The sequence below is a fragment of the Borostomias antarcticus genome (assembly GCF_949987555.1).
Source record: "Borostomias antarcticus genome assembly, chromosome: 17".
NCBI lineage: Eukaryota > Metazoa > Chordata > Actinopteri > Stomiiformes > Stomiidae > Borostomias > Borostomias antarcticus.
The window spans coordinates 14,521,791-14,539,036 of NC_140250.1; the positions used below are offsets into that span (position 1 = coordinate 14,521,791).

The 17,246-nt window shown below is 44.9% G+C and overlaps 2 protein-coding genes across 6 annotated transcripts; both read left to right on the forward strand.

Moving 5' to 3' along the window:
- The first annotated feature begins 1,197 nt into the window (after positions 1-1,197).
- On the forward strand, positions 1,198-11,522 carry asmtl (acetylserotonin O-methyltransferase-like). 3 transcript variants are annotated; one of them, XM_084451822.1, is made up of 15 exons: positions 1,198-1,286; positions 2,188-2,309; positions 2,643-2,774; positions 2,863-2,910; positions 3,673-3,737; positions 3,850-3,914; positions 4,011-4,119; positions 5,965-6,406; positions 6,584-6,832; positions 7,577-7,739; positions 8,237-8,436; positions 8,551-8,683; positions 8,790-8,933; positions 9,046-9,168; positions 11,128-11,522. In XM_084451822.1, exons 2-15 carry the CDS (start codon positions 2,217-2,219, stop codon positions 11,331-11,333), a joined length of 2,172 nt encoding a protein of 723 aa, XP_084307948.1. In that variant the 5' UTR covers positions 1,198-1,286; positions 2,188-2,216; the 3' UTR covers positions 11,334-11,522. The 3 variants fall into 3 exon arrangements, with proteins under 3 accessions (XP_084307948.1, XP_084307949.1, XP_084307947.1); XM_084451823.1 differs by lacking the exon at positions 11,128-11,522 and adding an exon at positions 9,562-11,034 and having other exon boundaries at positions 4,014-4,119; XM_084451821.1 differs by lacking the exon at positions 11,128-11,522 and adding an exon at positions 9,562-11,029.
- slc25a6 (solute carrier family 25 member 6) lies at positions 11,201-16,995 on the forward strand. Of its 3 annotated transcripts, XM_084451825.1 has the most exons (6): positions 11,201-11,329; positions 11,651-11,870; positions 12,664-13,150; positions 15,212-15,352; positions 15,435-15,486; positions 15,585-16,995. In XM_084451825.1, exons 2-6 carry the CDS (start codon positions 11,760-11,762, stop codon positions 15,802-15,804), a joined length of 1,011 nt encoding a protein of 336 aa, XP_084307951.1. In that variant the 5' UTR covers positions 11,201-11,329; positions 11,651-11,759; the 3' UTR covers positions 15,805-16,995. The 3 variants fall into 3 exon arrangements, with proteins under 3 accessions (XP_084307951.1, XP_084307952.1, XP_084307953.1); XM_084451826.1 differs by lacking the exon at positions 11,651-11,870 and having other exon boundaries at positions 11,210-11,329; positions 15,585-16,994; XM_084451827.1 differs by lacking the exons at positions 11,201-11,329; positions 15,435-15,486 and having other exon boundaries at positions 11,709-11,870; positions 15,585-16,994.
- The last annotated feature ends 251 nt before the right edge of the window (positions 16,996-17,246 follow it).

Consider the following 17,246-nt stretch of genomic DNA (forward strand, 5'->3'; position numbering starts at 1 on the left):
GAGGTCCAAAGCAGGACTACATCGCTTCTGGACCAGGCCTGTCAGAACGAGCAGATGGTGGGACAATTTCCAGAGTGGCACTGTAATTGCTTAAGAATGGAAGGAAATTTCGGAAATCAAGAGTATCACTCTTATCTTTGAGAGAACTTCTGCGTCCTCACATCGAGGGACAATCAACCGTAATGAGATCACTAGTGGATGTTGTGAAGAAGGTTGCGTGCACACTTTACTATCTAAGCGATGAGGAAGACTAACACATTTGGTTTGGAGACAGACTGTCTCCAGACTGTCTCTAGGCTATGCACTTACAGGTATGGATCCATCGAGTGTGTTAGCGGCGATGGGCTGTATTTCTAGAGTGCACCGTTTGATGAAATGTTGATACCGGACGTTGTGTATGATCGTAAATAACCTTTTAACATGGCTTAATGCTATAGGCTAAATTCCGAACCTGTCCTTTAAAATCGCACTGAAACGGACGTTTGAGATCATCTAACTTCCCTAGTTTGACGTATTTCCAAACAAGCTATGAGGGTGGGACATATTATGTTTAGAGGAATTTGATTGGAACATTGACAAGTGGACGGGTTTTAAGAACTTTAGACAGATTCGATAGAAGGATAGTGTTGATTGACAGGTGGATGTCGTGAGATTATTGGCCTAAAATCTAAGGTACCTGTTGTCATCATTGCACGTGACCTACCGTTTTCCAGGAAGTAAGAAATTATATACTTTGATATAAGATTACAACAAAAGTATAATTTTGTAAATTGTTTGGCATACATCGTTGAATAGGTGAACACTATGACCAATTATGTGAACCAAAATGGGACAGAATGCTTTTTTCATTTCATTGCGACTTTAAGGTCCCATAGCGGTGTTATCTTTTAAGGTCCTACGTCAGAAGACAAACCTCCATGGGACCTTAAATCAGTTATTTTTTTTTATATTTTTTTGTAAATGTCAGTGTCAACATGAAATACTGAGTGCATGACACTGACAGCCAACAGTGCAGCACAGTTTGCGCAATCCACTTGACAGTCCAAAATGGCGGCGGTCCGACTAGCCCTTGGGCGTTTTGGTTCCATATAGCAGAATGAATGGAGTGTCCCCTCTTGGAATTCCACTCTCTTTGAGTGTAGGCTACTTCAGAAATGGAAACGATTGGCTTATTCTCTTCCCGTATGTTTGCGTCATCGCGCATGCGTAACCACATTGTCTCGCAAACCTATGTCACCGACAGTCCAGTGCAGTGACGACTTCACTGCACAGAGGATCTTCTGAAGGTAATGTAACTTTCTCACATACCGACGAATTATGTAATGTTATGTCTACTTCAGCTTTTGCCCACGTTTGTGCACCAGGTGGCCGAACGTTCCCATTTGCATGACGGGAAGCTTCCTAATATGTGGGTAGCTATAGTTTGCTACTTTTGTTGCCAATTCAACCTGCTCCACGTTGCCTTCTTATAGGCGAGATGGCTCAGTTCTCATACATAACATTTATCAGTGAAGAAAGTCATAGGCTATGTAAATTGTCATTGCATATGTTTAAGGATTCTCGGATGTTTATTTGTCATATGTGCAAGATACCATGGGAATGCTCATTTGAGACCTTCTCACATAGACAATAAAACAATACTAATACGTGTGTTAACTCCCACAGCAGCAACCGAATAGGCTATAATAAAGAAACAGGCTACAAAATACTTGTCTACTAAGGCTCAAATGCATAATTCCTTATAAGACCAGTCTAGACCTATAAGGTGAACTGTAAACTTGAATACACAGCAAGTTTAAGGCGTGTAAACTTTAACACAACAAGGTGAACCCATCTCAGTACCCGATCGGTTCCAGCCAGGGGCGGATTGACGCAACACGATAAATGCAATACAAGCAGAAGTGTACAGTGAGTGTCTTCATGAGAAAAGTAGTCTGCGTGCCTAGAGGCACCATCTACCCCATATTATTCCAGTGAGTGGGAGAACGCCTACAGACAATACTGTATCTCATTGTCTCCTTTTATGCATTCTATCACATGCACCCCTTCCCTGCATGTGAAATCTGGGTCTGTCTCTGTCCGCAATCGTATAATACATATGCAAACAGCCGTGGTCATCTGATAGTGAAATGGCTGACTGACACAAGTGTCCAGTGTTTAATGTTTAACTGTTTGTATGGCCCTAAGCCAGGGCGGTGGAAGAGCTGTAGGTCACCATGGTGCTGAATCCTGTGATCTCCAAGCTGACTGGGAAGCTGGTGGTCCTGGCCAGCGCGTCTCCAAGGAGACTGGATATCCTCACCAATGTGGTAAGAGGACTGGCTGTATGAGGGCTTCGAACTTCAGACTTTAGATTGCTATTCTTGCACTTTGCCTTCAGCACTAGATTATGCTCTTAGTCACTTGTTTTAGAAAGAAGATGCACTTGTGAGTTCTTGGCAAGTAGTATAGGATAAAAGTGTCTGCTAAATGACTGTAATGTAATGTAATGTATGCCCCTGCTTTAGCGTACACGTTTTCTTAAACAAATTAGTTAAAGTAACTGTTGGGACCCGGAAGCTCCAGGGAAAGCACACAGGTATTGATGACGACGACAGTGATTAGGGTGTTGATGTTTCCCCGTTATCCCATTTGTGTGGCAGGGTCTGCGGTTCGAGGTGGTGCCGTCCTGGTTCAAAGAGACCCTGGACAAGAGGCTGTTCAGCGCCCCGCAGGACTACGCCATTGAGACGGCGAGGCAGAAGGCCCTGGAGGTTGCCAAGAGGATGCACTTTGTGAGTGTAAAGCGGTAGGGTTTCACATGTTCTCTGTTCTCTGATAGCGATAAGACTAACATCCCCGATGTTTCTGTGTCTGCTGCAGAAGCACCTGAAGACACCTGACATTGTGATCGGAGCCGACACTATCGTGGTAGGAGGCATTTTATCAGTTACGCCCTGTGCGTTGCTTGCGTTGCAGCAATGCATTGTGGCGCAACTCTCTCTGGCGGTCTTGCTGCATCTTGTACAAAAAAACAACGCATGCATCCATGTCACGGGCTGCGTTTGCTACAGAGCCTCTCAAATGCCGCCATTACACAACACTTATTGTGATTTTGTCCATACAACAGATAATATGTCACTTTTTAAAATATTAAAACATATTTTCAGGCGAGAAAGTAACTATGTGGATTCTCAATATGTGGTCAGTTTATCAAAATAACCCAAATTGCCGTCGCCTGCCAACTGGCTATATATGACAACTGATCCGATTTGTATCGGGATATAAACAATCGTAAAAATAAGCTTAAATGTTTAATCTAGCTAGCTACATACTGCTTGCTTGCTAGCTAGCTGACGTTCGTTAGCTAACGACAAGCCTTTTGGTTTAGCTAGATAACGTTCGTGTCTATCTTCCCAGAGAGAGCTTCTTCTGTAGATTTTTTTTGTAACGCAACGCAAAAGTTGAAATATTTTAGCGTATTGCCGCACCTTGATACGGATACCAGTGCAACGCAGAGCAGTTCAACACATCAACGCAGTGGCCTCATAGAGATTAATGACTTCCGGCGCAACGCAACGCAATAATGTGCACGGGGCGTAAAAGCATATTCTTGCTTAATACATGTCTCTGAGTTTTTTAAACCGTTTACTTTTGTATGTCGTTTTCTTTCATTGTTTTTTTTTTTGCTAGACATTGGACGGTCTTATTCTTGAGAAGCCGGTGGACAAGCAGGACGCTTACAGGATGCTCTCGAGGTGTGTGTAGAGCACATCATAGAGAGAGGGTGTAGAGAGGGTATCATTATGAAGACATACAGATACCTGTCCATCCTTTAATGTGTGTCTCTATGTTGGTGCGATCTTCCAGGCTGAACGGTAAAGAGCACAGCGTGTTCACTGGAGTAGCCATCATCCTCTGCCACAAGAAAAACGGTGAGCCAAACACTGCTTTAGATAATAGTGACTTGTGAATGTCGTTTCTCATTATCCTGGTGGGAATGATTGGATTGTTTTGTCGTCCGCCTCCAGAAGAAGAGATTGACTACCAGCTGGTAGACTTCTATGAAGAGACAAAGGTGAAGTTTGCAGACCTGTCTGAAGAGATGCTGTGGGAGTACGTCAACAGTGGAGAACCCATGTGAGTTTCAACACTTTCAGACAGTCACCACTGTCTCAGCAAGTCATTGTGTAATAGGGCTGTCAACTGAGCTCAGAAATGATATTCGACTTTCTCTCTTAAATATTTCCTGAAAATCTAATATATTTGATTATTGGTATTACATGTATATCATTTTGCATTGAAAATGGCGTATACAATGGAACCAGGCACTGACTTTCGAGTCCGTCTCTGTTCACAGGATTCAAGTGTTCAAGTAACTTTAATACCCAGTCAACATGGGCACCTTTTAGTGCAAACAGGGTCATTTCATCAGGCCTATATCCCAGCCAACTGAAAACAGAACAAGAGGAATAGCTTGTAGTTCTGGTCCACTTGATTGTATTCAGTACTTGTTTACAATGTTAGATAAACATTGACAGACAGACAGACAGACAGACAGACAGACAGACAGACAGACAGACAGACAGACAGACAGACAGACAGATAGATACTGTACTGTAGATAAAGTGGTTTTGCTGTTTTTTGGCCATGTTGAAAATAATGAATACTAACTAGGGTTGCAAATTTCAAGGAATTTCATTAATCGATAACTGTTAACCTTAACAAACGATAGTCGATTCATTGATGAGAACGTCCTGCGCTGGACTGCGATTTGCTCGCTTCATTTTTTTGTTGTCTTCCGCTGTACCGTTTAAATTTCCCAGCATCCCAATTCGCCTTCACTACAGTGAGACCTTAAATCATGATTACATTTCACAGACCTCCCTTTGATAACGTTCGTTCCAAAAAAAAGTTCTGTTCCATTAACAAGCAATTAATCGAGTAACCAAATATTACTCGAGTAAATTCTTATCTGCAATTAATTGATAGTCGATTAACTGTTAACACATTGTGTTAGTATTAGGGATGTTTTCACATGATTAGAAAATGGGCGGGACTCGGGAGGCTGTGTGACACGCGCTGCTTTCCGGTAGCCTACTAATCAAATTTACATTTTGAAGATCGATTTTGCATTTTTTCTCCAAAGTCGACGACTAGTCCAAGTCTGAGTATTTATTTGACAGCCCTATTGTGTAATGCATATTGATTTGTCTTACCTCGGACAGGGTTAACTTTTCTCAGGCCACTTTCATAACAATCATTTATTTTAATGTCCCAACTCCCTCATTTTAAAGCTCAATGAGAACTTTTTTATGGTTCAATATTCACTTTTACTTGCCATTAGTTTATGAATTGGCCTTAGCAAGTCCCCAAAAATCATCATTTAGTGACATGAGACTATATGAGACCCTGTGAATTTATTATTTTAGAATTTCGGTGTACTGGCTAGTAGATTGGCAGGAAATCTTGTGGTGGAGACGGAAGTGACACGTTTTGCGTGTCACAATATCAGGAAGACAACAAACACTTCGCCCAGCGAAACGAAATCTACCTGCACATACAAGAAAGAAGACCGGTATTTACCTGCATTAAAGCCATCCTTCCAGAAAGTAGCTACAATCTTCCAATCCAGTCTGCGCCACGCGTGTTTGCTATCATTTTTTCCCCATCATTACAGCGAGTGAGTGGGGGATTGTGGGAAGTGTGGTTCTTAAAACGCAGTGCCGATTTTATCACAACCAGAGGGGCCGCCAAAGTGCCGAGTCATCTCATGTAGCTTTAATGTCCTGAACAAATTGCCTTTTGGACTTTGATTTACCCTTGTTTTTGTAGTGTTATTGGGCTATGGTGTGGATTTAGGCTACTCCTGCCAGCTATAAATCATTGATCAAAACCCTTTTTAACCCTTTTAAGCATGAGATGGAGAAATTAGAATTTACACTTGTGTCTGTGTCCACTGTGTGTGTGTGTGTGTGTGTGTAGGGACAAGGCTGGGGGCTATGGTATCCAGGCTCTGGGTGGGATGCTGGTGGAGTATGTCCAGGGAGACTTCCACAACGTGGTTGGCTTCCCTCTCAACCACTTCTGTAAGCAGCTGGACCTCATCTACAACCGGCCCCCCTCCAGCCTCGACCTGAATGGCCCTCCTACTGCAAACAGCAGCACCCAGACTACACCCACCCTCACCAGCCCCCCTCCCGCCAACCTCACCAGCCTCAGTCCTCCCTCCACCCCCGCCCCCACCAACTCCACAGTTGACCTCAGCCCCTTGGGTAGCCTGGGGCTTTCCAGCCCTCCAGCCAATCAGGCCCACCATAGCCCCCCAGACAGCCACTCACAAGCTGGTCCTCCAGCCAACCTAGCCAATCACAGTCCACCAGCCAGCCCTACCCGCAAAAGCCCAACAGCCAGTCCTTCTCACAAGGTTAGTATAAAAAATGAATTCTTATTAGTACAATGAACAATAACACAGTTTGTAGCCTAGCCAGATGGCCATGGTGGTATTTTGACTCTTGGCTTAGATTCGTAGCAAGACCACCTCAGCAAGTGTTCTAATATGCAGTATATATTTATATTTCTGTGTTTATTTGTATCCATCAAGGTGAAGAGGGGGGGAAGTAAGAGCCGTGTGGGTGACAGCTCTCGGACGCTGGTCAGCAGTCTGTCCAAGTCTCCAGAGAAAGGAGAGGCCGAGCCTCGGGACCTCGGTGATGATGCAGTACCGTCGGATGCCAGCAGGGGGCCTGTGAACATGCAGGACCTGATGGAACATACGGAGGGAGAGGGGAGCATGAAGGACCCAGAACTACACAAGATGATGGAGCTGATGGATGGCTTCAAAGCCTCCAAGGTATGCTCTGGATAGCCCTGTACCACACTGTAGAGGACTAGTTATTCCAGGGTTCATATATATCGAAGCAATAACTCATGAAGGGGTGTGGTATATGGGCAATATACCACGGGTTGTGCTGCGGCCATAGTGCTGCCGTCAGGAGACATTTATGGGATAAATACCTACTATTTCAGTGTCTTCATATCGATTTTAGTGAACTCCGCCAAGAAAGGTAGTTCCTAAAACGATCACATTGCTATGGAATTTCAAAACAATGAACAATGAGCCCTTGCAACCAAACCTAATACTCCTGACCAACCTAGCTAGTCATGAACGAAGTGTAGCCTAACTTTGCTGTGCAACTGCGAGCAAAAGTGGTGATGATAAACCAGAGTGGTAGGCTACAGGACGGATAGAACAACTCAAAATTGACATTGAATGTTTCCATTTTTCTTGAGGAGAAACTGTAATGTAACCAGCAGATGGTTACGCAATGGAACTAAGATTTTTACAGGCAGTAGCCTAATAATTGACGTGGTAATATTTTACATAGAACGATAAAGAGGCTTTGCCCGTGGTATATCGTGGCATATATACCGGCTCTTAACCAATCAGATTGCGAGGTCGGAACTACCCGTTGTACAGTATATATACATATATGAGAAGATATTGTCATGGTGATTCCCTTTAGAGCTACAAAATATGCTTTTACACAAAACAAAGTGTGGATGCTTCAGTTGAACTCCCCTCCCTCTCCCCCAGGCCTTGTTCACAGCCTGCAAGCTGCGTGTGTTTGACCTGCTGAGCACCAAGCCTGGGCTGGGCGCGGTGGAGGTGGCCCAGGAGATCCAGGCCTCGGTGAAGGGCACAGAACGCCTGCTGGAGGCCTGCGTCTCCCTGGGACTGCTCCAGAGCCAGGAGAGATGTAAGTCCAGGAGTCATCAAAAGAGCCTATGCTTGTAGCTTCCTTATTATTACATTACTATTAATATCATAATATAGTCTTTTAAATCAAGACTGAAGACTTTTCTTTTTGCCGCTGCTTTTTATTACATCAAATAATTATTTATTCATACACTGCACTGTAACTTTTATTCCTGTATTTTATTTTTCCTGCATTTTGTTTCAAATGTCCTTTTTTGCATTTCATTTTATATGACCTTTTATGTGTTGCACTGTCTTGATGCTTTTAATGTCTCATGTAAAGCACTTTGAATTGCCTTGTTGCTGAAATGTGCTATACAAATAAACTTGCCTTGCCTAATAGGAAGATTGCTTCTCTATTCAGGTTAATATACTTGGAGGTCAGCATGGTCTTAAAACTAGTTGATTGATTTAGAGGATTAGTGTAGAACCAAGTTTAGAGGTTGTCGTCTGAATGAGCGTCTAACCGGTTCTGCTGATGCCCTCCTCTCCTCCCAGTTTACCAGAAGCCAGTGTATGAGAACTCGGACATGGCCAGGCGGTTCCTGTTGTCGGACGTCCCTCTCTCCCTGCTGGGCTACATCCAGCACTGTAACGAGCTGGTGTGGCCTCTCTTCTCCCACCTGGAGAGTGCCGTGAGGGAGGGGACCAACCAGCATGAGAGGGCCTTTGGCAAAAAGTCTGAGAACCCCTTCCAGGTGAGTCAGAGTCGCCTTGTTTCGGTCTCGTACACGAGCAGAGATATGGACCATGTTTAAACGGTGGTGGTTCTTGCTAACCGAGAGTGTACTCTTGTTTCCCTGACTTTAAAGGATGCTTATTACAACAGACATGAAGTCAAGCTGCGCTTCATGAACGCCATGCACAGTATCGCCAAGGTCACAGGAGGAGTCGTGGCGACGGCCTTTGACCTTTCTGGTTTTAAAACGGCCTGTGACCTGGGAGGTAAGAGATGACTGACTGCCTCCAAGACCACTTCAGGGGTTACATCTGACAGGAAGGACATGCAAACCCTCAAGAGAATCACTACTGTCTGGTGTTCTTTTCCCAGGTTGCACTGGTGCCATGGCCTATGAGTTTACCAAAGCCAACCCCGGGCTATCTGTGACCGTGTTTGACCTGCCCGCCGTCATCGAGATGAGTGGTCACTTCCGACCCCTGGACCCAGAAAACAACAAAGTCTCGTTTGTAGTGGGTCAGTTCAAGGATTTGCCAACTGTGGATCAATTAAGACCACGGACAACAACTGTGACTGTGTCCCCTGTGTCCTTTGAGAGTCACACTCAGACTTTTCTTTGTCTGAACAGGAGATTTCTTCAGGGACAAGCTCCCTAAGGCAGACCTGTACATCCTGGCGAGGATCCTCCACGACTGGTCCGATGAAAAAGTGCACGCCCTGCTGAGTAAGATTTCAGATGCCTGCCCGTCAGGTGAGGTTGAGATTCGTTAATGTACTTCAAACTAAAAGTACCGACTCCCATGCTTATTGACCCCCACATGCTTATTACTTATTTCATTTGTCATGGGGAAGGGGAGGGGGGGGTGGACGAATAACCACTTTATTGTAAGAATAGAGCAGACAGTTATGAAGCCTTTCAGATTGCCGTTTTTAACAGTATAGCCTACACTCCATTGTTGAGGGACTACCCAAGTTACCAGATTGTTTCTGCTTCCAACAATGTTATATGTCCAAGAAACCACAACCAGTTTGCTGAAGCAGAATCTCAGACACAGACTGGCCAGTAGATTTACAGGCGGTCGTATTCTACCTCATCATTCATCCGTGCATACTATACCCTCCCCCCCCCACCACGCCACCCTAGGCGGCGGAGTGCTGCTGATTGAGATCTTCCTGTCCGAGGACCGGCGGGGTCCGAGCAGGGGGCTCCTCCAGGCCCTCAGCATGAGCGAGGGCCGCCAGCGCAGCGCCACCGAGTACAGCCTCCTCCTGAAGAGCCACGGCTTCACGGCCGCCCGCCCGCAGCGCACGCACAACCTGCTGGACGCTATGCTCTGCCTCAAAGACTGACCGACAGACTGACCCAGACATCACCTGGAGAGAGGGTGTTGGTCTGAGATCTAGACCCCCCTCCTCTGCAAAAACAACACAAAAACAACACATGACCTGTTCTAAAACCAAGGGCTAAGATACTATATACTGTAGGGTTGACTGAGTGGGTCAGAGTCTACTAGATAGATACTTTAACAACCATTATGCATGTTCCCTTGTGGTATCAACCCCCCTGCTTCTCATTAGGCGTTTTTATACAGATATCTCACTATATTGCCCTGTAGAACACCCCTCAATTTTCTGTCTTTGTTTGTTTAATGAACCAAAGAAAGAGCATAATGTGTGATTTTATATGGCATGCCGGCAATCTGGAATCGAGAGGCATGACCCTTGGACGCAACATTTACTAGTTGTTAAACAAGTCAATGCACCTGTATGGTCAAAGGTCATATAGTGAATGTTGAAATGCAGACATAAATGTCACATCATGTGTATTAATGATTGACCAAAGTAAGCTCTCTACAAACCATGGTAGAGTGAATACAATGTCTCCATCTAGTGGGCAAACAAGTCCATGCACCTGTATGGTCTCAAGTCTTGTAATGAATATTGAAATACAGACATATCTAGCTCTACTAAACAGCTCAAGCTCTACTCTCTGTGGATGTAGAAAGTACATGGTTTCCCGAGTAAACTTGTCTGAGACTATACTGAGACACCAAGCATAGTTTTTGATGTAAAAATCTAAATGTACTTGTCAATGGAAAAATGCATTGGAAAGGTGCCACCTTTTGTGGTGGGTTCTGGTACTACGGGGGACTGACACACTCACTCATTCACGCCGGGTGAAGTGTCGCCGGGTGGGGGATAATGAACCTAGAGCTCTGAGCAGTCCACAGTGAAGCCATAGTTCTCAAACAGAGCCTATTTTGTTACATTTGGCACCATCAAATGTGTGTAGCTATTTCTTGCTAAACTGAATTAGAAACTTGTTTTTGCAAAGCCTGCATGATGGTGTCATAAACATGACATAAGGTGCAATAAACAGTCAAAATCATGTTTGAATGTTGAAACCACATGAACATTACACACTTTGCCGGTTGACAATGCAATACAGTTATAACATTTTACAATACAGTGAAATATTGGTTTTAGTGAATAATTTTGGCTCCCTTCCAAAACAGAAATAAACAGTTCTATTGACTGAAATTATTTAATTTAATTCTGTGCTTTTTTCTCCCACTGTAAGCTTCTGTCAGTTGTTTATCTGTGTTTGGCAGCACATGGGGAGGTGTCAGGTGTGTGTGTGTGTGTGTGTGTGTGTGTACATGCGTAGTCCAGTGAAATGCTAAAGGAAGGGCTCTCTTTTGTACCACAGGATGTGCGTTGCTTCTTGCTGAGGCCATGTTGGATAGACCGACCCCTTACCCCAGACTCCAGTCCCTCAACATGTTGGTCCAGACAGAGGGGAGGGAGAGGACCAGAGGACACTACTCACACCTGCTCAAATCACATGGCTTTGGTGGCATACGCATGGCTCTCACCGGGAACTTTCTGGATGTCATTCTTGCAATTAAAAAGTAATTTAACTGTGAAATCCTTTGTGGAGGAGTTGCCACAAGTAGTTGAAATTCAATATTAGCTCCTAGGACACACCTGGGAAACATGCAGGTGATTATCATTTTTAAGAATCTGTTCTGGCTGTCTGATATGATTTTTATAATGCAGATCTGCCTTATTGTCGATCTGTATATTTAAAGTGTTACATTTGAATGCCGTGTGATCATGTCCTCTTGAGTACATGAGTTATGTATGCTGATCTGTGATGCGCCTCGACTTTCCAAATCTGTGGATGTCCGTATCATCTCGCGATATCCTGCTCGTCCTCCCATTTTGTCCAGTTGCGGATGCTGATCCTGTGGTACCCACAGCTAACTACCGTAAACACAGTACATTTCGCCGCTTCGTTTCTGCTTCCCTCCTGAAACCGACACAAAGACACAAGCAACAATGGCAGATGCAGCCATTTCTTTTGCGAAGGACTTTTTGGCCGGAGGTGTTGCAGCTGCCATCTCCAAAACGGCAGTGGCACCAATTGAACGAGTGAAATTGCTACTGCAGGTAAAGTACCGGGCGGCCTAACGGCTTTTACGTTCGATATCACAGTCACTATGCTAACGGTTCTTGTCAGTTGACAGAAAGTTATTGTTTGAATTTAGACGTCTTGCATTTGAACTGTCGACCATTGAATCATAATCCGGCTTGCTGCGCTGACTAGCACCTGGTTCGACCTTCTCAGCCATATCTAAGTCCTCTGCTGATCGAGTGCATCATCACTGCAGCCCGTACGCTGCCTCCCGGGGAAACGGCAATGGCCGTGGAGACTCAGCAACAGTACCGTTAACCAGCTAGCGTTAGCTCTATTTGTCAGCTAACTAGTTTGGGGGAATTGTTAGTTGTGTAGGCCTACTTTGTCAATGATTCAGTCGGCGAGGGGAGTATAGTTTATCATTCCCTCTCATGATTGAACCTAGCCGTCCTGTTCGCTGCTAGGACGTCTGCTGCAGTCACGTTTGCCGAATGCGGATTGTATTCCTTCAAGGCAGGCAAAGTGTCGCACAGCAGAATGTAGTAATATGACAATTATAGATGATTAATGCTTTATGCATAATATGCCGAAACAATATGTCAAACCATAGGTCACATAGGCGATGCCATGAAGCTCATTTGAGTTTCGCTCCACTTGAGTTAGTTGGACAGCATCCCCCGGCCTGGACACTGCTTGCTGCTAGTGCTTGAGGGACATTCACCTGCTACCAAAGGCACTGTGGGTCAGATCTTCCAATCAATTCCTGTATGGTGGACAAAACTGACCCCTGAAACCTGACCCCTCTCTCTCCCCTCCCCTCAACAGGTCCAGCATACCAGCAAGCAGATCAGCGCTGAAATGCAGTACAAGGGCATCATAGACTGCATCGTACGCATCCCCAAGGAGCAAGGCTTTGTGTCCTTCTGGAGAGGAAACCTGGCCAACGTTATCCGCTACTTCCCCACCCAGGCCCTCAACTTCGCCTTCAAGGACAAGTACAAGCAGGTGTTCCTGGGCGGAGTCGACAAGCACACACAATTCTGGCGCTACTTTGCCGGTAACCTGGCGTCCGGTGGCGCCGCCGGTGCTACCTCCCTTTGCTTAGTCTACCCGCTGGACTTTGCCCGGACCCGCCTGGCAGCCGACGTGGGCAAGGCCGGTGCCACCCGGGAGTTCAGTGGGCTAGCAGACTGCCTGAAGAAGATCTCTAAGTCGGATGGCATCAAGGGGCTGTACAAGGGTTTCGGAGTGTCCGTCCAGGGCATCATCATCTATAGGGCATCCTACTTTGGCGTCTACGACACAGCTAAAGGTGCAGTTGGACATTTCTATACATCTATACAGGTAGTTTACATGTACAGTACAGGTCGTTTACATGTACAGTACGTGCTAACACAGCAAATGTCAAACCGCCATATATCTACGACCTAGCGAGCTTAGCTCTAGAGCTGGGTTGAAAAAATGATTATGATTCAAAATCTATTTTCATTTGAATGAACGCTAATCGATTAAAGGGGTAGTTCAGAATTTTGGACATAAAGCCTCATTTATGACTTACCCATAATGTTGATTGATGGAGAACATTTTCAGCTGATTCCATGCTTTCTCTCGTGTTGGCAGTATGCTAGTGCAATGCAGTAGAAACAGCTAGCATTCGAAGAAAACTCACTTAAACACTCCACAGGGCACCCAAATAAAATCAGATATGAGGACAGTCTGTTTGGGGCTCATTTGAGTTTGTATATCATAATTTTTGATGAATTAGGATTTTTGATGAATGATCGATTAATCATTTAGTTTGTTTGCTCTCGGTAAATCGGGAGGCAGAGTAATACGTAACTCGCCAGCTTGTCTTAACAACAACAAGGAGCAGAAGAGTCGACTATTCTCTTACTATCAACAACACAACAAATCACAATGGCCACTTTGGAAAGGGATAAGTCTAACTTTGATGAGTCAGTTTATCTGGTGATCCTTACTTGTTTGGAGTGTTTATAGGTGAGTTTTCTTTGAATACTAGCCATTTCGGTTCGATTGCACTAGCATTAGCATGCTGCTAACGCCGGAACGAGATGCCCTCCATCAATCAACAACATTATGGGTAAGTCATAAATGAGGCTCTATGTCCAAAGTTCTGAACTACCCCTTTAATTGGGGGCGGCTGTAGCTCAGTTGGTAGAGCGGGTCGTTCAGTGATCGAAGGGTCAGTGGTTCGAATCCCAGCTCCGACTGTCCACATGTGGAAGTGTCCTTGAGCAAGACACCTAACCCCAAATTGCTCCCATTGAGCAGGTTAGCACCTTGCATGGCAGATACCGCCATTGGTGTGTGAATGTGTGTGTGAATGGGTGAATGAGAGGCCATTGTAAAGCGCTTTGAGTGCCGCTAAGGTGGAAAAGCGCTATGTAAGTGCAGTCCATTTACCATTTAATAAATCCAGAGATCGATCTTTACCTCCGCCCCAGCAACAGCGCAGGGTGAAAGGTAATGTCTTCGGTGGCGTGTGTGGGTGGGTGCATGCGTGCGTTGGTCTGTTAGCAGGATTACACAAAAACTACTTGACCCATTTTCATGAAACTTGGTGGAAGGGTGTAGCATGGTCCAACCCATTACATTTTGGAGTGGATCCGAATCAAGGGTCGGGTCCACGAGCCGCTCAACCACGGCCGGCCATTCACCTCCATTCTTTTTTTTAGACCAGTTGTACACTAAATCTACCAAACAGATTTTCATGAAACTCTGGAGGGGTGTAGCATGGGTCAACTAACAAACCATTAAACTCTGGGGTGGATCCGAATCACGCGGTCCACAAACCGCCCAAACACGGCCCAGCCGGCTATTCACCTCCATTCATATAGGATTACGCAAAAACTATCAGACTGCTTTTCACAAAACTCAGTGAAGGTGCAGCATGGGCCAATTTTGAACCCATTCAATTTTGGCATGCACAGTCCCATGAAATGCATTCAGAGGCGGAGGTCTGTGCTCTCTGAGCACCTTTTCTAGTTTAATATATGCCTTTTCCAGTGGATGGTTGAAGCTTTTAACCCCATTAGTCTGGCGTGTTAAGTCGTGCTGAGCTTACAAGTTTAGCTATCTACTGCCAGTAGCTAGTTCATATCATTTAGCTACTGTAATACAATTATGTCTAATCATCAGTCTGACCATTAGCTGATGTTAACTAGCATCAAGACAGATAGCGAGCTAACTGTTAGCTAGCTACCTGATGGAAGCCACTAACTGCCGGTGGTTACCAAATTTCAAACTTGTTAACTTGTTTGACTATGGAGCCTTGGTCCATGCAAACCTATGAAACCTGTTTTTGATTGGCTGGAGTGCAGGTATAACCTTTCTGTGATTGGCCGATGTGCAGGTATGCTTCCTGATCCCAAGAACACTCACATCTTCGTCAGTTGGATGATCGCCCAATCAGTGACGGCCGTGGCGGGCTTTGTGTCCTACCCCTTCGACACCGTGAGGCGCCGTATGATGATGCAGTCAGGACGCAAAGGAGGTAAGACTGTGATAGAGATGTCATTAATTGGGTGAGCAGCATGAAAGTCAGGGTGGGTAATACCCAACCATGTACCCCCTAGAACCAGCCCTGCATGGAGAAGAAGATAGCAGTGCAACATACACTACTGACCTGTTAGTATGAGTTAGCTTGGTATGTTAAAAATGTGGCCAGTATGTTAAAGGTATACTTCGCATGTTGAATCCTTGTCTCTCTTTGGCGCGTGTCCCAGCGGACATCATGTACACCGGCACCATGGATTGCTGGAGGAAGATCGCTCGCGACGAGGGGGGCAAGGCCTTCTTCAAGGGCGCCCTGTCCAACGTGCTGCGAGGCATGGGCGGAGCCTTCGTCCTGGTACTCTACGACGAGTTCAAGAAGTACGTTTAAAATGGAAGTCGTCCCTCTGTCCCCTACCCCAGCTAACCAGACCAGACCATCTCTTAGAATAGCTGTTCCCACAGATGTTGTTTAATTCTGCTTTAACCCTGGCCCTGTCCTGTCTCGACAGCGCTGTGGTGTAGTTAGTGAATAGAGGGCAGAGAATCCCTCGGATGATGGATTTGTATAGTCTCCACTTTAAGCACAGTATATATAAATATACATACATATATTTTGCTGCGTATGTTTAATTGTTTGACTTGATTGATTGATTGTTTTTTGCACAGAATATTTAAAGTATGTATTTTATTTTCCTCTTGACTATAGTGAGCTTTCCCAATTGAAGGCAGAAGGAAAATGTTTTTAGTTTTTCTTTTGTCATTGTATCTCACAGCTATGGCCCACATCCTTAGTGATATGTGAAGTTCCTTGAATGTACCCCAAATATTTGCTTTGCGGTTAGTAGTCATCTATGTAATGTCCTGCTACGTCAGAAATCCTCCTCCAGATGGCGACACTGGACCACACTTCACTCATTCCTCTCTAGGTTTCTTTGAAGCAGAACACAGGCGAACATACTCTGTCATAGAGTTCAGGCCTCTCCAATAACAGGAGGTTTACTGTAACACTTATCTGACAACGAATGGGAGTTAGAAGAATTATATGTTTTAAGTTGTCAAGTTCGGGATTGGGAAAAGTGTTAAACGCAGATGGTTATGTCTCGTAGTCTGAAAGAATATGCCAAGAGTCCCTAATGCCTAACAGACATGTGCTCTAGTCTGTCAGCTTAGAGGCAAGACCAACACAGCCACACAGCTGACCAGAATCTGGGGAGTATTGGGGCCTGAATAAATTGCTCTCTCACTCATATTCTTTGTGATGTTGAAAGTGTATCTCGGTTATTTTTCATTCTGGATTCCCTCAAGTATTTTCCTAGCAGGGTAATAAGGGGAGTCATGTTATTCCTGGCCATGTCTGTCGGTCTGAGATCTCGGCCTGTGAGGTATGATTCAAATTATTCATACCAGGTCCCAGTAATAGGGAGAGACAGTGGAGGGGTGGGTGGCAGTTTAAACAAGGCACTGTGTGTAGCACGAGAACTCTGTAGTGGTACATACTGTATGCGTTTGAGAGGCCATACTTTATTTATTATGCCGTGGTCCTGCACTGAATGGATAGTGAGAACGCCTCCTGTATTGTTTCAATAAAACCCAATACCTCATAATGTCATTGGGAGTCTGAACTTTGTTTACACTCTACCCCCCACCGAATACCTTTCTCATGATCATGCTGAAGATGAAAAAAGACTCATCTAATATCTACATAACAGCAGATTATAGGCAGCAAAACATCACTTTTTTGTGAGATGTTTAATTCAAAAGACATCTATGTGTGTGAGACCCTTAGAAGATAAAATTGACATAGCCTACAGCCTGTTGCTATGCACTATCTACAGGTGAGGTGGATGCAATGCTGCTCTATGGGAAAGTATGTGTGCTTTTGAATTACATTA

Coding starts and splice junctions, on each gene's coding strand:
- slc25a6 (XM_084451825.1), top strand. CDS start 11,760: ATGGCAGATGCAGCCATTTCTTTTGCGAAGGACTTTTTGGCCGGAGGT. Junction 13,151..15,211: donor CGTCTACGACACAGCTAAAG/GTGCAGTTGGAC, acceptor GCCGATGTGCAG/GTATGCTTCCTGATCCCAAG. Junction 15,487..15,584: donor GCAACATACACTACTGACCT/GTTAGTATGAGT, acceptor CGCGTGTCCCAG/CGGACATCATGTACACCGGC.
- asmtl (XM_084451822.1), top strand. CDS start 2,217: ATGGTGCTGAATCCTGTGATCTCCAAGCTGACTGGGAAGCTGGTGGTC. Junction 3,915..4,010: donor CCTCTGCCACAAGAAAAACG/GTGAGCCAAACA, acceptor GTCCGCCTCCAG/AAGAAGAGATTGACTACCAG. Junction 6,833..7,576: donor ATGGCTTCAAAGCCTCCAAG/GTATGCTCTGGA, acceptor CCTCTCCCCCAG/GCCTTGTTCACAGCCTGCAA.